General features: G+C 34.6%; 2 protein-coding genes across 11 annotated transcripts in view; both read left to right on the forward strand.

Annotated features, from left to right (window-relative positions):
• LOC143245435 (neuronal membrane glycoprotein M6-a-like) overlaps nt 1-9806 on the forward strand; it is a 29048-nt gene extending 19242 nt beyond the window's left edge. For all 10 annotated transcript variants that reach the window (XM_076491795.1, XM_076491796.1, XM_076491798.1 and 7 more), the window contains 4 exons: nt 333-486; nt 1458-1540; nt 4145-4210; nt 6117-9806. In XM_076491795.1, the coding sequence (XP_076347910.1) occupies nt 333-486; nt 1458-1540; nt 4145-4210; nt 6117-6245 (432 nt within the window). In that variant the 3' untranslated portion in view covers nt 6246-9806. The remainder of the gene's footprint in view (nt 1-332; nt 487-1457; nt 1541-4144; nt 4211-6116) is intronic.
• Nucleotides 9807-13012: 3206 nt separating this feature from the next.
• LOC143245437 (heat shock 70 kDa protein 4L-like) overlaps nt 13013-24109 on the forward strand; it is a 57666-nt gene continuing 46569 nt past the window's right edge. Inside the window, 5 exon segments of the mRNA XM_076491801.1 lie at nt 13013-13259; nt 15604-15634; nt 15636-15675; nt 15678-15802; nt 23347-23469. Of these exon segments, the coding sequence (XP_076347916.1) occupies nt 13153-13259; nt 15604-15634; nt 15636-15675; nt 15678-15802; nt 23347-23469 (426 nt within the window). The 5' untranslated portion in view covers nt 13013-13152.

The raw sequence follows: 24109 nt of genomic DNA on the forward strand, positions 1-24109 counted from the left end.
AAAGCAACATTTTCCCTTAGCAGAACCATGTTGATTATCCAATGAAATTTTAGACTTTGGTGAATAGCTTCAGAAATCTTTTATATTTGAATGATGAATGTGAACTGTAAATGGAAACTAGTTTTATGGTTGAGGCAAGTAAAGCTAGGCCAAACTTGATACAGAAATTTTATAAATAAAACGTTTACAGGTTTGCAAACAGTATAATTTATTCCATCTAGTTAAAAAGAGATTGGTTTATCTTAACATATTTCACGTCAGTTGCTTGTGGAATCTGTTTTTGTGTTCATATGTTTTATTAAAACATAATAAAGAAAACCTCTGTATTCCAGTTTCTTGTGGTAACATATATACTGGACTTGGCATGGATTTTGGTGCTAGCTTGTTTGGTGGTCATCACCTTTGTCTTCATGGTTTCATGGGGGTTGTGTAACCAGTTGAAGATTACTGACAGTGAGAGACAGTGTATAGACCTCACTCACTTTGGTAAGGATGCTTTGTATAAACATGTGATCTGTCTATCACTCAACTCATATTTTCAATTTGGAAAAAACTTTAATGACACTACTGATATTTTGTACTGTTTTCAGACTAATTTCACAAAATAAGTAGTTTCTCTTACAAAGAGAAGTTAATATTCAACATTTATCTCAAACTGTTTCATTTCTTATCTGTTTCTTTAAGAAAATTTACATTTTTAAATAACAGTAAATATAATTGTAATCATAACAATATTGATCTAGTCCAATTGTTTGAAAAGGTTACAAGAATAGAGTATGTTAAATTACGATAATATGAAATTAATTATTTATCTTTACTATTATACTACTACTTTAAGACCTTCCTTTGTAGTTTCTAGAAGTTTCAGAAATAGACCTCACTAATCTTACGATGGAAGAGTCCATTGTAACACTTCTTAATTTAAAATTACCAGTGGAAGTTTCTGTAAAGTGGGAAGAAACTTCTAAAAAAGTTGCTTCATCAATGTAAACAAACAAGTAGAGAAAGAAATACTGCTGGTTTACTTCCTTTATATACATAATCTTGATGTACGTGGGTATTTGAAGGCACGTTACATGCACGAGTTCTGTAACATGATAAAGATATAAGCTGAAATGTTTGGTACAAATAAAGAACCTTTTTTTGAAGATTTTTGTTATCTCTACATAATAATATTGAAAATAATCTTGTTGTTTGTCCTTGTAGATCACAAGATGGTTGGAAGTTAAAGATTTATGGATTAATGGAAGTGTATTTGTAGTTCATTATTTGACTAATATGTAGGCTTACTGATACTTTAAGACTCACGTTTTGAGTCCAGCATTGGTTTCTTTATTAAGAGGTTAGAAACCATGTTATCCTTCGTGTATGGCTAAGTTTTATTAAAGAAGTTTTGATTATTAAACTCTATTCTCATACAAACATTTGGTTCACCATATGTTTCTCATTTTTTACAGACTTCATGTTTCCATCAGAAACAAAATATGAAAATCTCCGCATTTGTTCTGAGGGTAAAGTTAAGGAGTTCTGTAAAGATTATGTAAGTATATTGTAATGGAATTTATTTAAACCTGGTGAACTCTACCACTACAGTGGTTCTATGTAAGTATATTGTAATGGAATTTATTTAAACCTGGTGATCTCTACCACTACAGTGGTTCTATGTAAATATATTGTAATGGAATGTATTTAAACCTGGTGAACTCTACCACTACAGTGGTTCTGTGTAAGTATATTGTAATGAAATTTATTTAAATCTGGTGATCTCTACCACTACAGTGGTTCTATGTAAGTATATTGTAATGGAATTTATTTAAACCTGGTGAACCTTACCACTACAGTGGTTCTATGTAAGTATATTGTAATGGAATTTATATAAACCTGGTGAACTTTACCACTACAGTGGTTCTATGTAAGTATATTGTAATGGAATTTATTTAAACCTGGTGATCTCTACCACTACAGTGGTTCTATGTAAGTATATTGTAATGGAATTTATTTAAACCTGGTGATCTCTACCACTACAGTGGTTCTATGTAAGTATATTGTAATGGAATTTATTTAAACCTGGTGAACTTTACCACTACAGTGGTTCTATGTAAGTATATTGTAATGGAATTTATTTAAGCCTGGTGAACTTTACCACTACAGTGGTTCTATGTAAGTATATTGTAATGGAATGTATTTAAACCTGGTGAACTTTACCACTACAGTGGTTCTATGTAAGTATATTGTAATGGAATTTATTTAAACCTGGTGATCTCTACCACTACAGTGGTTCTATGTAAGTATATTGTAATGGAATTTATTTAAACCTGGTGATCTCTACCACTACAGTGGTTCTATGTAAGTATATTGTAATGGAATTTATTTAAACCTGGTGATCTCTACCACTACAGTGGTTCTATGTAAGTATATTGTAATGGAATTTATTTAAACCTGGTGAACTTTACCACTACAGTGGTTCTATGTAAGTATATTGTAATGGAATTTATTTAAGCCTGGTGAACTTTACCACTACAGTGGTTCTATGTAAGTATATTGTAATGGAATTTATTTAAACCTGGTGAACTTTACCACTACAGTGGTTCTATGTAAGTATATTGTAATGGAATTTATTTAAACCTGGTGATCTCTACCACTACAGTGGTTCTATGTAAGTATATTGTAATGGAATTTATTTAAACCTGGTGATATTTACCACTACAGTGGTTCAATGTAAGTATATTGTAATGGAGTGTATGTAAATATGGTGAACTCTACCGTGACACTGGTTCAATGTAAGTATATTGAAATGGAGTGTATGTAAATATGGTGAACTCTACCATGACACTAGTTCTATTTAAGTATATTGTAATGGAGTGTATGTAAATATGGTGAACTCTACCATGACACTAGTTCTATTTAAGTATATTGTAATGGAATGTATGTAAATATGGTGAACTCTACCATGACACTAGTTCTATTTAAGTATATTGTAATGGAGTGTATGTAAATATGGTGAACTCTACCATGACACTAGTTCTATTTAAGTATATTGTAATGGAGTGTATGTAAATATGGTGAACTCTACCATGACACTAGTTCTATTTAAGTATATTGTAATGGAGTGTATGTAAATATGGTGAACTCTACCATGACACTAGTTCTATTTAAGTATATTGTAATGGAGTGTATGTAAATATGGTGAACTCTACCATGACACTAGTTCTATTTAAGTATATTGTAAAGTTTTAATTTTCAAATCATCAAGGTTTTTATTTATATTCTACTTAAATAATTGGTAAGAAATCAGTTTAGTAGTTGGTACACTAATGGGTTCTTATAGTAATATCTATATAACATGTTCATTTGACCAAAATAAATTGTAAAGGGGAATAAGAAATGAATAGTTTTAACTAGTACTTTAACATGTAGTGTTCATTATAAATAATAGTTTTTAACACTTGCTGAAGGTAAACATGTGTTCATTACAAATAATAGTTTTAACTCTTGCTGAAGGTAAACGTGTTCATTATAAATAATAGTTTTAACACTTGCTGAAGGTAAGTAACAAGTAGTGTACATTATAAATAATAGTTTTTAACTCTTGCTGAAGGTAAGCAACATGTAGTGTTCATTATAAATAATAGTTTTAACACTTGCTGAAGGTAAGTAACATGTAGTGTTCATTATAAATAATAGGTTTTTGTTGAAACTAAAGTGCTTTTTTTCCCCTTTTTCATAACTCTTTAATCTTTCTGAGATTCTTGAAAAGTATAAAAAGTAGTAAGTTTGGAACTCTAGTGAGAACCATGAGTGTAAGCTTCTTGTAATGTTAGTTTGGTTTCAACTGTTTGTAAATCAATAGTTAATTCCAGTAGGTGATCTGATTATAACAAATTTCTAGAATTCATATTAGAATCAGAACTTTAATTATATAAAATAATGAACGTGAAATTTTGTTTTTGAAAGATTACAATAAAATTATCTTTTGTTTATTTATTCAGCTTAGTTTATAGTGTTGTCACTCATACTTTGTGGACATTTTCACAGGTTTGACATCAGATTTCTATAACTGCAGATAATACATAGTTTTACTTTGTAGTTTTCACTGTCCAAGCAATATTTCAGTTTATGATACTGACCTTATTTCTCTCTGTAGGTGGAGCAAGCAACCATTATGTATCTCTTGGCAACAGCAGCATGCGTGCTGGTAGTTATCAGCTTGGTAAGTTTTACTTTATGAAGTCCAGCATATAGATTTTATTAGTATACTATTTTGTGTGTAAGCAGTCATTTAATGTAAACCTAAATGTATTTGATTATCTCTATTAGAAGGGTTTGTATTTTCATTCGTTTTTATTCAAGCTACTTACAAATTATATTTTTTTACTCAACTTTTAACATGCTCCTTAAGAGCTAATGGGTGTATTTACACTACAGTTTGTTGAATATTAAATTCAGAAACTTGCAAAAAGGTGACCTGGCATTGCCAAGCGTGTTAAGGCGTGCGACTCGTAACTGAGGGTCGGGTGTTCGCATCCCTATCGCGCCAAAACATGCTCGCCCTTTCAGCCGTGGGGGCGTTATAATGTGACGGTCAGTCCCACTATTTGTTGGTAAAAGAGTAGCCCAAGAGTTGGCGGTGGGTGGTGATGACTAGCTGCCTTCTCTCTAGTCTTACACTGCTAAATTAGGGATGGCTAGCACAGATAGCTCTCGAGTAGCTTTGTATGAAATTCAAAAAACAAACAAACTTGCAAAAAGGATGGTTGTGAATGTATCTATTTGAGATCATTTTTCATCAAGTGAAATACAACACCTCGATTCTCCATACCAGCTTGTACTGAGGTCTATTTACTAGGAGTAATTTCAGTATATATCAATAAATCCATGTTTTCAGCATCATTAATTAAACAACTGTCACCCTTTTGTGATTCTGCTATCAGTTTTTTTTACATTTAACTTTCAACTGAGATACTAATGACTTAACCTGTGATTTGGTAAGGAAGATTGAAACATCATGATAATCAGCAGACAGGAACACTTTGAAAGCGGTAGCCACAGGTATAATATTGTACTTTGCCTGCTGCACAATATCTACCAAGGTTTTGGGATACTTCCATGCTTCTTGAGCTAGGTATTTAAGCTCGTAATGTGCTGACAGATTTCAGTCACCTTACTGACTCGACCAGCTAACAGACCTTATTTAAACTATTTGTAACTTAATTCAAAAGTCACTTAAATAATAGTAGTTTTTGTTCATGATAATATTTTGTGTTGTAAACTGCATATTTAAAATAATCTTTTTGGAATACAAATGTCATTAACAAAAAGAGGCTTTAAAGTTGCTTTGTCCTCCAACAGCAAAAAGGCCAGACATAAGTATAGGATTTCTTGTTTTATTTATTGTTATAAAAGCAGCTTAAATGAAAACAATTAGAAACTTGTTAGCTTGATAATAAAACAAAACAAGTTACTACAATACTCAATGTCCCTAGCATGTATATGTTATTGTGCAATTGTAATTTGATAATGAGATGCTAGTAGTGTGATTTGTTTTGGTTTACTCTTAGAATGTCAATGTGCAACTGTAAAGCATTACAACTAAATGAACACAGATTTGATGAGTAGATTTTGCTGTAAGAATAGTGTCTTATTGTTTGTCAGCTATTCTATAAAGAAATGGAAGAAGTAAGTTAGGTTTACTTCATGTTTCTCAACGTTTTATGTGATTCTTCATTACTGAATTCTCTGTACTAAATGCTGAGATAGAAAAATATGAAGTTTTACTGACAAAACTTGTGGTATCCACTTGAAAGGTTTGAGTTCAAGAACATGAAATATGGAACTTTAAAATGAGAAATACGCTCATTTCAGCATGAAAATCACCACACAATGAATTAGTTGGCTTTGTAAATTGACAGATGAATCTTTAGTAAAAAATAGTTTATTATAAAACATGAAATTTTGTATACAGACGACTTGTTTACTAAAAGTTTGCAAAGTTTTGTGAACATAAACACTTAGTACATTGAAATTTATAAGATGTATAGTTACATATTGGTCAGTTGGATATTATACCATATTTAAAGAACTAACACAGATGACAAAACCAGTTCTTCTGTTTTCAGGTTCACTATTTAATATGTTTGTCTGCCAACTATGCTCATATAAAAGACAATGAAAAGTTCCAGGATTTACAAGAACTGCAGTACCTACAGGACACAGAATTGGGAACCTTAACAAAGGATAGATTTTAGGACGTGAGAAAAGAAATCTTGAGGACACAAGTTTCAGACATTTGAGATTTTGTTCCAAATAATATAATTTTCTTGGTAAAAACAAAAGTGAAATTATTCATGACTTGTAGCAAAATGTGAATTTTAAACCTTGAACAGAACCATAAACAACATAATTGTATCTCTCCTTAATATTTCTTAGCAATGATAAACTACTGTGAGACTGATGTAGGAACGTCATTTAGAAACAGTCAGTTACACAAGTTTGTTTTGGTGAATCTCTATTATACTCGTGAAGTTGTGATTATACATAGCTCTCTTTATAAGTAACCATATCTTATATAGTAATATTTTGTTATTCAAAAGTATGGATTGCTTATGCTTGTATTTTACTTGTTTTTCAGTGTAATATGTCTATTTCAAGTAGTTACAGTTAGAAAAGGCTACTTTTTTTACCACATTTTAAAAAGTTTTGCTTTGTTTAATCATTTGACAGTTTATAAGTTATTTGGAAATGTATTATAGAAATCAAATTATGAGCTTCATTGTTCTTAACATAAGGTTTTCTCCTGTTTCAGAAGTATTATCCGTAAGTAACTTTTATTTCAGTTTCTTATATAACATTAATCTGTAATCATTGAACAATAACAATTGTTAGACTTTATCAGTTGACACTAAGATTAACTACTGTTCATACAGTTTACACCAAAACTACTATTATTAAAAAATTGTAGACATTTATATAAACTTCTAGGGTGACTGTTTACTTAACTGGTTGATTAGTTCTGACTAGGGTGGCTTTTTTACTTAACTGGTTGCTTAGTTCTGACTAGGGTGGCTGTTTACTTAACTGGTTGATTAGTTCTGACTAGGGTGGCTTTTTACTTAACTGGTTGATTAGTTCTGACTAGGGTGGCTGTTTACTTAACTGGTTGATTAGTTCTGACATTCTTTAGCCTGTAGTGTTTATTCCAAATTAAAATAATGACATACACTCAGTGACCACTTTATTAGGTATGCCTACCTAGTACTGGGTGGGACCATCTTTACCTCCAGAACAGCCTGAATTCTTTACTGCATGGATTCAACAAAGTACTGGAAACATTTCTTAGGGATATCGGTCCACTCTGACTCGATAGCATTGTACAGTTCTTGCACATTTGTCAGCGACACATTCATGCTGCTGAACATTCCATTCAATCTCATCCCAAAGGTGTTCTATTAGATTGAGATCTGGGACTGTGTAAGACATTTGGAGTACACTGATGGTCACTGTCATACTTGTGTAACTACTCTGAGATGATGCATGCTTTGTGACATGGCGCATTATTCTGTTGGAAGTAGCCATTGGAAAATTGGTAGACTGTGGCCATAAAGGGATGGACATGGTCAGCAACAATGATCAGGTATGTTGACATTCAGCTGATACTAAATTGGTATTAAGGGGCCTAATGTATGCCAAGTAAACATTTCTCACACCATTACACCATCATCAGCCTGTACCATTGACACAAGGCAGGATTGATCCATGGATTCATGCTGTTTATGCCAAATTCTGACCATACCATCTGCATGTCACAGAAAAAAAAAAAATTCTTCAAACCTGATGACATTTTGCCAATCTTTAATCATCCAGTTTTGATGATTCTGTGTCCACTGTAGTCTCATACTCCTGATTGTAGCTGACAGGAGTGGAACCCAATGTGGTCTTCTGTTGTTACAGCCCATCCACTTCAAGGTTCAATGCGTTGTGCATTCAGAGATGCCCTTCTGTACACCATTGTTGTAAAGAGTTGTTGTTTGAGTATTTGTGGCCTTCCTGTTGGCCTGAACAAGTTTGGCCATTCTCCTCTGACCTCTTATTAACAAGGTGTTTTTGCCCACAAAAGTACTGCTCAATCGATTTTTTTTTTTTCACACCATTCTCTGTAAACTCTAGAGACTGTACTGTGTGAAAATTCCAGGAAAGGAGGTCAGTAGTTTCTGAGATGCTGGAACCACCACTCATCTTCCCCATTCTACTGTTTGCTCAAACATCAACTGAACCTCTTGACCATGTCTGTATGTTTTACATATTGAGTTTTACATGATTTGCTCTTTGGTTATTGCATTAAGGAGCAGATGTACCTAATAAAGTGGTCACTGAGTGTATATTTATGAATAACTCTGCTTTTAATGGATTATTTCTGTTTTCTACACTAAACTGTTTCAAGCATTACATTACTTCAGCCTTTCAGTTTTTAAGGAATATCAACTTTATTATGGAATACAAAGAAATCAACAGCAGTCCATAGATAGTTTTTGAATACCATTAGTAACAGATCTCAGTAGACCAACAACATATCAGGAACAGTTGTCCAGTGTCTTTAATAACACATATTGAAGGATGTTTTTATCAAACATTAACTCACTTTCTGTTCAGGTGAGCTCATTCAAGAGTATCCAAGTATTTAATTAATGTCCAGCAATTTTAGTGTATACAGGGTGATGTATTCACAGTAAAATATAACTATGTAAATTCTATATAACATTATTTCTATTATAAAACTAAAATAGCTTTAAATATTATGATAGAATATTTCTATTTTCACAAGATCATATTGTGATGGTGTTACATTCCCAGGTTGTTTTTTAAAGATATTTTGATAATGACAAGTGTGAAAGCTTTTGTATCATGTAGATATGGATGTCTGTGTTTATACATGAAAGTTAAATCACACTTTTTTGTCACTACTTATTTTGCTAACCTGTTTCGTAGAGTCATTTATTTTAAAGATAGTGTATATTTCAAAGTATGTTAATGCTGCTAAAGAATTCAATAAATTTAAATATTTTTTTAGTCCAGACAAAGATTTATTTTGTTAAGCAGAACTGTGTACAAGACTTGTACTGGCTAATAATGGTTAGGAGATTGTCTGAGTATACAGTAGCACCAAAGTAAAATGTGAGCTTCAACTTGAATATTAGCAATTGAAAATGATAATTTTGTATGTCATGGCTCTATAGTTCCAACAATATAACAGTTAGGATGAACCTTATAACAACATAATCAAACCAATACGTTTGCATTAATCACAGTGAACATTACAAGTTTATCTGTGAATGTTATGAGTGGTTCTTCCAACTGCTAAGATATGGAACAGTTTCTAGTGCCTCAACTCTTGTATGTAAATTTTGTAGTTCTATTTTTGAGATTTAAATACATATGCTAATAAAAGTTACATAGACCAAAGTTAAAGGTGTTGGTGTGTTAGAGAAGTGGTACACAACTAAATGTGATGTCTTATTTTATATTTTTTGATAGATCTGATTTATGTTGGTTTGTTTTTTTTGTAATGTTTCACAGATTTGCTTCCTATGTGAAGATTTGATACTGACACTGTCCATACTTACTGGGTTATATTACGTGGTTCAGATAATTATTTTTGTAGTAAATGCTTGAAGTAATAACTTTCTTATGGGGTTATACAGCCTAGTTTAGTAACAATATACATGTATGTGTTTTTTAGAAAGTTATTATATCCTGTACTTCACACAAGGTCTAATTGTTTTTGTAAGGAGAATAAAACATGTACAAGAAAATATGCACACAGACTTGTTAATGTGTTGAATGAAATATATACAAATAGCGTGTTGATTCAACCAATCATATCCACAGATTACTCACTCACAATCTAGAATCTGTTTAATGAAAGTTTTGTTGTGATAATTAAAATGATTCTTTAATTTTTTTTTTTGTACAGCTTTGTGCTTAATTACAAACAAACCATAAATAATGATGATATTCCAAGAAGCATGTGGTTTGATAAAACTTAAATGAAAATACTAACCTATATTTTTAAACATAATGCACATGCCATGAAAGCTGAGGAAAACTCTGCTCATCTACCAAGCTGGGCTAGGTCAACTTTCACTTCATCATGAATGTACTGGTATTGCCAACTGGGCATAGACAATTGAAAGTTCTGACTGAACATGCTTTGGACCTCTCACTAAATAAAAGAAAGTGGAGAAAAACATCTTGGTGTAGAAAGTTGGAAGTACTGGTCTTACTTGGAGAAAAACATCTTGGTGTAGAAAGTTGGAAGTACTGGTCTCACTTGGAGAGAAACATCTTGGTGTAGAAAGTTGGAAGTACTGGTCTCACTTGGAGAAAAACATCTTGGTGTAGAAAGTTGGAAGTACTGGTCTCACTTGGAGAAAAACATCTTGGTGTAGAAAGTTGGAAGTACTGGTCTTACTTGGAGAAAAATATCTTGGTGTAGAAAGTTGGAAGTACTGGTCTCACTTGGAGAAAAACATCTTGGTGTAGAAAGTTGGAAGTACTGGTCTCACTTGGAGAAAAACATCTTGGTGTAGAAAGTTGGAAGTACTGGTCTCACTTGGAGAAAAACATCTTGGTGTAGAAAGTTGGAAGTACTGGTCTCACTTGGAGAAAACATCTTGGTGTAGAAAGTTGGAAGTACTGGTCTTACTTGAGAAAACATCTTGGTGTAGAAAGTTGGAAGTACTGGTCTCACTTGGAGAAAACATCTTGGTGTAGAAAGTTGGAAGTACTGGTCTTACTTGGAGAAAAAACATCTTGGTGTAGAAAGTTGGAAGTACTGGTCTCACTTGGAGAAAAAACATCTTGGTGTAGAAAGTTGGAAGTACTGGTCTTACTTGGAGAAAAACATCTTGGTGTAGAAAGTTGAAGTACTGGTCTTACTTGGAGAAAAAACATCTTGGTGTAGAAAGTTGAAGTACTGGTCTCACTTGGAGAAAACATCTTGGTGTAGAAAGTTGGAAGTACTGGTCTTACTTGGAGAGAAACATCTTGGTGTAGAAAGTTGGAAGTACTGGTCTTACTTGGAGAAAAACATCTTGGTGTAGAAAGTTGGAAGTACTGGTCTTACTTGGAGAAAAACATCTTGGTGTAGAAAGTTGGAAGTACTGGTCTCACTTGGAGAAAAACATCTTGGTGTAGAAAGTTGGAAGTACTGGTCTCACTTGGAGAAAAACATCTTGGTGTAGAAAGTTGGAAGTACTGGTCTCACTTGGAGAAAAACATCTTGGTGTAGAAAGTTGGAAGTACTGGTCTCACTTGGAGAAAAACATCTTGGTGTAGAAAGTTGGAAGTACTGGTCTCACTTGGAGAAAAACATCTTGGTGTAGAAAGTTGGAAGTACTGGTCTCACTTGGAGAAAAACATCTTGGTGTAGAAAGTTGGAAGTACTGGTCTTACTTGGAGAAAAACATCTTGGTGTAGAAAGTTGGAAGTACTGGCCTCGAATTTTGGTAGCACCAAACATGCTCGCTCATTCAGAATTGGCGGTGGGTGGTGATGACTAGCTGCCTTCCCTCTAGTCTGACACTGCTAAATTAGGGACGGCTAGCGCAGATAGCCCTTGAGTAGCTTTGCGCGAAATTTAAAACAATTCTAGTTGTTACCACGTCTACACGGTTGTGTAGGCCTACTTTCAAAAGATATTTACTCACTAAAGGTGCTGTTTCTAACGGACAAATAATACAGCTAATTAATCATGTAGTTGAATATACGCTATAACTAATATTGATAAAAAATCTCATTAAATGATTCGCTTTCTGCTAACGGAAAATGTAACTATTAAATACTAATTCTCGTATTTCTAACACAGCATTGCTTTTAAACACTTTGCAAATCTTACGAGCATTACATGCATTATAGAATCGATCCGATTTAAACCTCGTAGGTTTTTAAATTTAATAAACCAGGGGTGTTGAGAAATCTTTTCTTTGCTCCTCCTTTAATTTGCATAATAAGTAAATCATCTAAAATTGCGAGATTTAATCAAAAATGAAGAGATGTTTGATTGGTACGTTACTGAATGGCCCAGTCTGGTCACGTGGTCAGGGCGCTTGAATCTCAATCTAAGGCTGGCGGGTTCAAATCCCCGTGACACCAAACATGAAGCCGTCAATCCCACTATTTGTTGGCTAAAGAGTAGCTCAAAAGTTGACAGTGAGTTGTGATTACTGTCTTCCTTCTAGAGACAGCTAGTGCGGATACTTCTCGTGTAGTTTAGAGCAAAATTCAAAAACAAGTAAACAAATACAATTGAATTGGTTACCTTCTTGTAACGAAACATGTAGCTGTTTTTCAGCTTACTATTTTATTAGCTATTGTGTTTCCACAATGTAACTTTAAAGATAACATTTCATCATAAAGTAAAAATATTTTATTTCCTCATTTATGTGCTAAACTGCCATATCAAATATAACATGTCATTACATGAAGTAACTTACTCTTATGAGCAATACTTTGAATGTCATGTTCTGTGGTTGATGCTCTAGTACCGTGTAAAAATAAGAAATTGCGGTTACACATACCAAGGTCTTGAGATTGGTGTAAGAGTAATGGTCAAATCCTGATATTTAATCTGGCATGATACAGTGGTTAGGGCGCTCGACCTGAGGTTCGAGTCTTATTACCAGTCATGCCTCCTTTCAGATGTGGGACGAAAGCTCGAAAAACAAATATTTTTATTTTATTCTTTCACATTTAAGTTTTCTGCAGTAAAATTATCATAATCTGTGTAATTTATATATTTGAGGTTAATTTTTGTGTGATTGTTAAATTTCTGTTATACGTTTCAAAATAATTATTATACATACATTATTGCTATGAATGTGCAGTTACATAACGTTAGATAACTAATTTAATTTGTAATGATTAGTTTATATTATTTTGTATTTGTCATTGTAAATAGACTAATGTAGAAAGTGAGTGGCACATAAAGACAATCAGGTTATAAGAACAGGGGGCGTTTTAACCTACACACTTACGCCATGTACGGATATCGAACTTTCCAGAACTTTCTCCTCGTTTAGCTTAGTTCCATTAAAAGGAAGTTACGATCACTTAACGGTGCTTGTTCTGTAATTGTGTGATTTGTTAGCAAATTTTAACATGTCTGTTATTGGAATTGATTTTGGAAATGAGAACTGTTTTATAGCAGTTGCTCGAGCAGGAGGGATTGAAACAATAGCTAACGAATACAGTCAGCGAGTCACGCCGTAAGTACATTCAAATAAGGCTACCGTGGTTTATGATTTACCGGTGTAAGTGCTTTTACAAATTTAAGTATCTCATTCGCAGTTAGGGTTAGTATAAGGAACAAGAAACAGTATGAGGACCATTTGTTACTAACCCTTGTGTAAATTAGGTTCAAATCAACCATTTATTTTTCAGGAAATAATTCTTTTAAAAATGTTTGCAAATAATTCCAAAACTTAAGTAAACTTATATTTCAATAAATTATAGCAGAGATTGTCCTCCCTTTTAGTTTCACTGTTTTATTTTTAATCTTTTATAACACTGACTTATTGACGATTAAAAGAAAATACACAGACTTTTTCAAGAAAATAGTCTTTTCTAATTTCTTTATAAAGGTTTAGGGTGCGTTTTAGGCCAGAAAATAAGTAAAAGTTTTATTTTTATTGAAATTAAAAACTTGACCTTGTAAAAAGCTTGCACCACGTCGTAGCAGGTATATTCAATTCATATACCTGAAACGTTTGTGATGTTTACACTTGATGAGATGTACAGGTAAAAATAAATTTACTCTTGATCAAGCGAGTACAGCAGTGTGTTTCTGGATTTACAATGTTAAAATCGGGTTTGATTTCCTCCGGTGGGCTCGGCAGATAGCCCGATGTGGCTTTGCTATAAGAAAACACACACTCTTGAGCTAGCAGTGTGATAATGGCAGTATGTTGTTTTAGAATATTTAATTCAAAAATAAACTTAATAGTTTCCTGCATTAAAATAAATATTAGTCCTTTGTGTATGAAAAGGTAAAATATTAAGTTGAATGTGGTCAAATGGACGGGACAATTCAGTCTGCAGGGAATAGAAAAGTGATGTTAAATGGTAAAGTGGAGATATAGGTCTGTATTACTTGGATGTCTACTGCAACCTGCCTATGAGGTGCTAGCCTCCAACACTGCCCACTGCAGCTTCCTTCATAAACCAGTCCACCTGTTAGAAAAATAAAACTGTCTTAATTGTAGTCAAGCTAGTCTTCATATCTTAAACTTGTGTGCAACTTTTGTCTTCTCATCTGACAGTAAGAATAAGAACTGAGAAACTTTTCTTACCAGTCCCAGGTAATCTTATAAAATCCACAGAAATATATTTGTCATTCTCAGTAATAGGACACGTCCTTGAATCACGCTAGTTGTAGTAAGTCTTCAGCGAGTTCTTTAGAATATTGCAATATTCTTTCTTAAACAAGACTGAAACTGTAAACAGTATTCTGGGTGAGGTGTGACTGGTGATTTGTTTGCATAAATAATTGCCTGTTGACTTTCTTTAATATATCTATAAATACACCTTAAAATACTGTAATTTTGATATTACCATCAGAACACTGATTCTAAGCTTGAGTGACTCGTCCACCATTTGTTTCTTTATCTGTTGCATAGTTCAGTGGGTTCCCATTTGTGTGAAACATGATCTGAATGATAACCCAAACTGAAGTTCATTTACCATGTACTTTCAAAACGTTTCTGTTAATTAAAGGTACTTTGTAGTAATTAAATGCCATTATCAAATATTTAATTCACTATGTGAAAGGCTTGATAACTGACCTCTGATACGTACCACAGAAGAGTCCAGTCTGACTGAACTTCATTAATTTCTTTATGCTTTCATCCATCCAATTAATTCACAGTCCTAAATTCCTATGAAGTAGTTACCCTGGCCATTACTATTAACTTCTGTACATCACTTTATAAAACGTTTTTTGAACACTTTAAGTGCACTGTTTCCATGGTATAGATAATTAACAGTATTGTCCACAAAAACCTACATTAGTAAGGTAATTTTTATCCTTGATAATCCATGTTGTTTCCTGTTATATATTTCACTAAATAATTTGGTAAAACTTGTATTAGACTAGACATTTTTTGTATTATATAAGACTGACATGTAATTTCCATAAAAAGTGTTAACATTAACAGTTGGTCAATTTTAAAAACTGTACATATTTTACTTGTTGTTGGAATACTTTGTATCAGTTCTACATTATATACACTCAGTTACAGAAATACTGCTGGAAAAAATAAGCTATGATAATGGTAAAATGTATATAAACATATGATAATGATAAAAATGTATATAAACATATGATAATGATAAAAATGTATATAGACATTGTATGGTTGCTGTTCATTTTACTGGTGAATTAAATCAGTTTGTAGTACTTTGAAGGTCTCATTTATGTGGCAACTTGCACATTATAGTTGTAGGTATTAAATTATAGTAACCTAATATACAGCTAGGATTTGGCCAGATGATTGTGTTTTGAAGCTTAACTAAGTATGCATATTTATATGTAATTATTATGTATTTTATCAGATCCTATGTGGCGCTTGGTGAAAAAAATCGCGGACCTAGGTGTTTCAGCTAAAAATAAGCAAGTGACAAACTTGAAAACACTGTTTTTGGTTTCAAAAGACTTATTGGTAGGAAACTAGGGGACCCAGCAGTTCAGAGGGAAGTGACGTACCTACCTTATGAGTTATGTGAACTGGACAATAACAGTGTTGGTGTTAAGGTAAAAATTTGACATTTTATTGTATTTTGTTACCAACAAAAGTGTTTGCATTTTTTCTACAGGTAAAATATTATTTTTTATGATTAATTGAAGTTTGTATTTTATTTCCATGACAATAATTGTAATAATAAGTCTTTTTAAATATACTAGTGATTAGAAGTAACTTTATTGAAGATTAACTGTTGTATTTTAGTATTCTCACATGAGATATGATAAATTTATAATTTAACATTGTAAGATGGTTATGAATTCCTACTTAACCCTGCTGTGACAAACTTAAAATTTGGTGTTTATTATTATTGTTAATAGCTTTTTCTTGTATAGGTTTATGAACATTCCAGCTGGAGGAAAGGATACAAGTTATCTATAATTGATTATAAGTTGTAGATGTCTGATTTTATACACCATCCAGCAGACTAAAGTTGCAAATATCATGAAGCAATATTGTGGTGTGCATAACAAGAATCACCAGGAACTCCATTAAACACTAATAAGACATTCAGGTAAAAACTTCAAACAGTAAAGATTCATTTCAAAACAACTTTAAAATCTTTACTGTTGATTGCTAAGAGCCCCTCAGTGTGGATTCCTGTACATGGTGAGGGAACCTCCCAGGGAAAATTCTGTTCTTTCAGTTTACCTCTGGGATCTAAACATCCACCCGAGTGTTTGAGGTGCATGGTGACCCATGAAGGGGAGGAGAGGATCCTGGAGGTTGAGGGGGTCCAACTCTAACATCCCACTTTTGCCTTGAATTCCTGTAAATGAGAATCTTTGCTTTGGCCCCCTTTGGGTCAATTGGCTGATCCACTTGGGCTATGGTCAACCAAGTACCAGTGTTGGATGTTCTCAACAGGTGTTGTGGGCATTGAATCTGATGCTGGTGTTTGGGTATATTGCACACAAAACTTTGGCATTGCTGCAGTTTGGCACTGTAATGCATCCCCTCATAGGGCTCCATGGTGGGTAGAGTCAATGAGCACAGAAACATTTTTTTTCTTTATTATGGATCCTCCAAATAAAAATTTAAATAAAATAGTGAAAAAAACAGTCCATAGGTAAACAACCATGTCTGGAAGATTCTCAGCAGCAATCTTCAACATCTATAGCACATGTATCTCATTTTCTTGTATTACTGTCTCTTTCAGACAAATCTTTAGGGCAAATGTCTCCCTTTTTTTTTTTTTATTCAGAAGGCACAAGAGGGTCTTGTTGGCACTTTCCAAAGTCATTCAAAAAGCTTCACTTTGCTGACATCTAAACACAGTGAACTCCTCTTACATTCAAAGGCAATTGGGGATATCCCACTGAGGTTATGCCCCATGCTACTTTGAATTCACACGAAGAGTTATTGGTGATAGGGATTTGAAGAATGTCCCCAAATCGGAGATTCTCTGATTTCGCCACCCAAGGAATTTTTGCAGCGGAATTATGATACCAACTAATGTCTTCATTTTAACATTTACATCACTACGGCCATACATTCTAGACTCTCTCAGATGTTTCCAGTGTTGATTTGATATTTTGAAGACATCATGTATGGTTCCTTGATGTGCACTCATTGAGGTGGTAAAGACCATGATACTTCTGAGTGTGAAACGAACCTCCATTGAGTTAATTGCAACAGCTCTCATCCATCCCACTTTTGTTCTTGCCCTAATTGGTTGAAAAAAAAAGAGGTGCAGCATTTGAAGATGATTCAATACATTACTTACCCTGAGGCTCAACAGTTCACCACTTCAACGTGGGTGTATGCTGGTGCATTTCGTTCCACTACTACAGTGGGAGTGCAGATGGATCTCTCTATGCATCCAAAAGAATCATTCTCAAACCATATAAAAAGTCTTTTGACTTCCATGGTTAAAAACATTGAATCATTGTCAACACCCATCTCTGCCCTAACATTAATTCCAGCAAACCTAAGATCCACTTTGGTTCTGGGTATGAGCATTTCCTTGGGTACATCTTCTCCTGCCCCAAGATGGAAAACAATCATTCATTCATGTCTTCAGTTGCTGGAATCCTCTTCCTACGACAGAGGCCTGCCCAGTCAACCTAGGACAGGATCCATGGAGGTCAATAGACCTGCTTTGAATAAAGAAAAAAGATGTGGTTGAAAACAGAAGGGCTCTCCACCCAGTTTGCATGCACATGAATATAAATGGCCACTTGGAAACAATGGAACTGTGAAAGTTTACCTTCTGATCTGGATGATATCAAAACACCAATTGCTTCCTACCATCCTGTATGTCTTTCTTTACAGGAAACATTTCTAAAACCTGCCAATACAGTTACCTTCTGGCAGTTGTCTTTGTACAGAAATGATAGGCTGTATGATGGACGAGTGGATGGAGGGGTGGCACTGTTGGTTGATCAGCATGTGCCTACCTTGTCTGCCACTCACCACACTCTTAGAGGCCATAGCCATCCGTGTTTCCTTGGGTTATACCATCACTGTTTGTTTTCTCTACCTGTTGCTGTTTCCCTTTTTAATTCTGGAGGACTTTAATGGACATCATTCCCTCTGGGGAAGTGCTGATATTGATGGGCAAGGTCATTACATAGAACATAAGTTCTCTTATTGCAATCTTTCTCTTTTCAATACTGGTTCTTATACTTCTTTTCATGCACTAAGTCAGTCTTTTACTGCTATTGATCTCTCAGTTTGCTCCCCTTCACTATTCTCCCACTCTTAATGGATAGTTTACAATAATCCATGAGAGAGTGATCATTTTTCCTGTAACTTTGAGAGAGACCGGCTGTAGTTGACGCCACCCGACCCACGTGTCCCAGTGGAAGCTGGATCAAGCAAACTGGCCCTCTTTCACTGCTCTCACAGAACTTGATCCTGCTGTCGTTTGTAAGCCATCAATAGACGACTGTATGGCAGCAGTGACTGACTATATTATAAAGGCAGCTGCTTAATGTATTCCTAAAACCTCAACACGTGCTCGGTTGGTAAGAAGTCAAAGCCAGAAGGAATCTTAAGTTCACAACTAGCATATCTTCTACCACCAGTTCCAAAGTCATTTGGGACAAGATTCAAAAGGTCAGTGGGCAGTATAATTCTGTCCCCCCCTCTCGATCTTGCTCTCTGATGGCCAGGAAGTAGCCGATACCCTGAGCATTGCCGATACTCTAGGTTAAAGCTTTTGTCGGGTAACTAGCACTTCTACTTCTTCCTCCACCTTCTTATCCATCAAGACTCAGGCAGAGCAGTCACCTCTTTCCTTTCAAGCTGATTGTCTCTATGACTATAATCGTCCCTTTACACTGGTGGAACTTAAACTGGCCCTGGTCTGGCAGTACATCGGTTAGACCTGATGATGTACACTATGACGTACTACACCATCTATCTTCTCCTCCTCTTACTATTCTTCTAATTGTTTTTAACTGGATCTGGCAGGAGAATGTTTTCCTGATGCCTGGCACCAGGTTGTTGTCCTGCCTTTATGTCTGGAGAAGGATCCCGAGATTCCTTCAAACTACTGTCCAGTTGCTTTGACGAGCTGTCTCTGTAAGACCTTAGAGAGGATGATTAATGCTCGTCTTGTTTAGTTTCTTGAATCAAACAACCTCCTTTCACCAACCCAGTGTGGATTCCGGCGACAGCACTCCACCGTGTTCTGCTTGATTCGACTTGAAACATCAATCAGAGAAGCCTTTCTCAAATGACAACATCTTGTATCAATATTCTTTGACATTGAGAAGGCTTATGACACAACATGGAGGTATGGCATTTTGCAAGACATCCACATATATGGGTTACATAGTCATTTGCCCAGTTTTATTAAAAATGTTTTAATGGATAGGAGATTCCAGGTTCGAGGGTTAAACACTTTCTCTTTCTTTTCTTCAGGAACTTGGAGTCCCTCAGGGTTGTGTTTTGAGTGTCACCTTTTTCAGTATAAAAATTAATGCCATCACTGAACAACTCCCTCTTTCTGTTGTAAATGGGCTCTGTGTTGACAACTTTCACACCTCATGTTTGTTGTCGAACATTAAGTATATTGAGTGGCAGCTACAAACTGCCATCAATCGTTTACTGAAGTGGACCCTACAGCAAACAGCTTTAACTACTCTCTCTTAAACCATTTGCATGCACTTTTGCCACCAATGGGGTATTCACCCTGATCCTGAACTCCGTATTGGTGAAGTTGTGTTGCCTGTGGTTCCTGAGACAAAGTTCTTGGACCTTATCTTTGACCATAAGCTGACCTTTTTACTACACATCAAGCAGCTACAAGTCTAATATACAAGAACACTGAACATCCTCTGTGTCCTCTCTTCCACCACATGAGGACAGATCAATGTTCCATGCTAAAGATATATCGTGTTCTTATTCGATCGAAACTTGACTATGGATCACTGGTCTGTGTCTCTGCCAGACCCTTGGCTTTAAAGATACTGGACCCCATTCATCATCAAGGACTTCTGCTCTGCACCAGGGCTTTCCATACTTTCTCAGTTCATAGCTTATACACAGAGTCTTATGAACCTTCTTTGCACCTTTGCCATTTGCAACTGTCTTTACTATAAATTTTGAAACTTGATTCCTCACCAAAGGAATTGTTGTCCTTCCTCAGTGGGCCATATGTTTCCAGAACAATCTGCCATTGCTCCTTTTGGCCTTTGTATCCAGGCACAGTTGGATGAATTGAGTCTGTCTTTGGATAACATTGCTGTATCCATTGGCCAGCCAATTCCACCATGGCTTCTTACAGTCCCCAAATGTGACATATCTTTTAGTCATCTGAGAAAAGCAGACACTCCATATTGGAAATACTGTCTGTTGTTTGCTGAACATCTTTAAAACTATCCTTCCATTCCTAATTATACAGATGGTTCAAAATCAGGTTACTGTGTAGGCTCTGCCATTGTTCTACGACTTCTGTGTTCACTGCTGAACTGCACTCCATTTCTCATGCCCTGGATCACAGAAGCAAAGCAGTACTCAAATTGCACTATTTATACTGACTCACTTTATTTTTACTGGCCCTGGAATTGCTTCATGTTAGTTCACACCCTGTTCTCACTGATATTCAGAACCAACTGGCCCATTTCTTTCTAACATCTACTTCTATCCAGTTTTCCTGGATACCAGGCTACATTGGTATTTGTGGGAATGAGCTTGCTGACACTGCAGCTAAATCTATCAGCTCTGGCACTATCATTGTTGTGCCTGTTCCATACGTGGACTATGGTCCTGTATTCAAGGCTCAGCTCTGTGCCAGTTGGTAGTGGACTTGGAGTGAGCAATGTGAAAACAAGCTTCTTCATATAAAACCTTGTATTGGACTTCCATAAGGATCAGAAAGAGGAAGTTGTTCTAACTAGACTTTGCATTGGTCACAGTTCTTTAACTCATCATTTTTTTTTATTTGGAACTGATGAACCAGTGTATAGTTTGTGTAACACTCAAGTCACAATAAGCCACATTTTACTGTCTTGACATCATTGTAACTCTCACCGATGGCACCATTTTAAGCATGTTCTGTCCCAGTGTTTATCCATAATGTTAGACATTGTTATTGATGATGGTGACACTGCCCACCTTAGAAATGTTTTTAGTTTTTTTAAAGGTCATTAATCTTTTTAATGCTTTTTAAGTTATACATTAAATCTTTTTTGATGTGATTCCCTTTTAAGAATCGAAGTTCATCTAGTTTAATTTGAAATTAGAAAATGGCCATATCATCAAATAACTTGAAACTAGGACTGGAAAGGCCAACTTCTGGTGACTAATGCTGATGTTTGAAATTACTCATTAGTCGTCCTGACGAGCCATAACAATTACAATTATGCTACAGAAATCCTTTACAGCTTGTAGTACTGTAGCTTTTCTCTTACTGCTGCAGACAAGATGTAAACATTGGTTTTAATGCTATTTATGTTTTTTGTTTTTTAATTCAAAATTAAACTTTGTTTTGTTTTAGCCTGTATGGCCTGTTTGCTAGCCTGTTGTAGAAGTAGGTTGGTATATAACATCCAAACCTTGTATAAAATACAAAATAAGATATTGTGACAGTTGTAGGGGTATTGAAAAAATGATCTTTCTTTTGTGTTTTTCCTAACTTGAATTTAACTTTGTTGCAAGTATCTGATGTTCCTTTAAACAAACTGAAGGAATTAGCAGTCAATAATATATAGACATTTAATAATAAAAGACACAAAGATTTATTTAAAGTGATGTTAGACTTGTATGTTTTATTTGAAAAGGCTGCTGGTAACATTTTGTCTTAGTGAAGGTTGTGTCTCAGTCTAGGCATGTTTGCCCATTATATGGAGAGAATTTGGTTACAAAGAAATTATAAATAATTGTATTCTCTTAAACAAATTTCTATGACAATCTCTAGTAGAGTGGCCCAGCATGGCCAGGTGTATTAAGGAGTTCGACTCGTACTCCGAGGATTGAGGGTTCGAATCCCGCTCGCACCAAACATGCTCACCATTTCAGCCGTGGCGGTGTTATAATGTGATGGTCAATCCTACTATTCATTGGTAATAGATTAGCCCAAGAGTTGGTGGTGGGTGGTGATGACTAGCTGCCTTCCCTCTAGTCTTACACTGCTAAATTAGGGATGGCTCGCACAGATAGGCCTTGAGTAGCTTTGTGCGAACTTCAAAAACAAACAGACAATCTCTAGTTACAGCTTAACATCTTACATCTTGATTTAATGTGATCAAATATTCAACAGTTACAGTAACTCATCGGGAAGTGTATCAGCTAGGTACTAGCTATGTTTATTATGATTATGGTGTTAGCTACCATATGAACTAATCATTTACCTATAGTTGAGAATAAAGAAAGCCAGCAAACAATATAAATAAAAAATTGGTAAATTAGAAACATATAAACAGGAATCTTAGAAAAAAATAAGGAAACAAGTCTGGAGATATCGATGATATTTACTGAAACTACATATCCATATTTTGACTCCATCAAATGTAATTCTAGGTAACAGTATACTTTCCTTACTGAAAAGACAGTCACTGTCAATAGAAAACATACCTTCCTAACTGACAGGACAGCTTCTCTGATGTTAGAAAATTACCTTCCTAATTGACTGGACAGTTGCTTTGATGATAGAAAACATTCCTTCTTACCTGACAGGATAGCTTCTCTGATGTTAGAAAACATACCTTTGTAACTAACAGGACAGTGATTCTGATGATAGAAAACATACCTTCGTACATAAACATAGTCATTCTGTTGATAGAAAGCATATCTTTCATTGTTATTAAATGTATCACAAGTTACATTCGTGGTTTGATTGTTGTTTTATTATCTCTATTTTAGGTGTGGTATCTTCAAGAGGAAACAATATTCATGTGGTTTTTGTTTTATACCTGTACTGTAGGTGTGGTATCTTCAAGAGGAGACAGTATTCATGTGATTTTTGTTTTATACCTGTACTATAGGTGTGGTATCTTCAAGAAGAGACAGTATTCATATGATTTTTGTTTTATACCTGTACTATAGGTGTGGTATCTTCAAGAAGAGACAGTATTCATGTGATTTTTGTTTTATACCTGTACTATAGGTGTGGTATCTTCAAGAGGAGACCTCATTCAGTGTACCACAAGTTACAGCCATGCTTTTCACAAAACTCAAGGAAATTGCTGAAGCATCTTTAAAAATTAAAGTCAATGACTGTGTAATTGGAGTAAGTATAAGAACATTGTTATGTTGTAAGTTACATACAAGAATGTTATGTTGGAAGTACAAGAATGTTGTTGTTTTGTTTTAAGTACAAGAACATTGTTTTTATGTTGTCATTATGTATAAGAACACTGTTGTTATGTTGTTAGTAAATACAAGAATATTGTTATGTTGTAAGTACAAGAATGTTGTTGTTTTGTTGTCAGTAAATATGAGAATGCTGTGTTGTAAGTAATAGTAATGAAAGTTCAGATTGTTGTTAATAGATTTGCAGAACTTCCTGAATCTTCTATTCCTTTCATAGCTTTTTGATTTTATTGTAGTATTAACTATATTATATAGGTATACCATATCCCTAGCTTCTGACTCTAAAATGATGGCATGTCATGCCCTTAGTGTTCACATTTGGAACAGTGGAGTGCTTTGTACCTAGATACACCATACATACACTTAGTTTTCACTTTTAGAATAATGACTTGATCTTAACAAATATAACTCGTGTTTGTATTCATCAGAAATATGAACTATATGTACCATATTTTTAGCTTTTTTATTTTTGCAAGTTGGCCTGTACTGCACCTAGCTATACAATAGTCTTAACTTATAGAAAGTTAAGAATCCAAACCTCAGAATGCCCCCCACAT

Source organism: Tachypleus tridentatus, chromosome 2 (genome assembly GCF_004210375.1).
Source record: "Tachypleus tridentatus isolate NWPU-2018 chromosome 2, ASM421037v1, whole genome shotgun sequence".
NCBI lineage: Eukaryota > Metazoa > Arthropoda > Merostomata > Xiphosura > Limulidae > Tachypleus > Tachypleus tridentatus.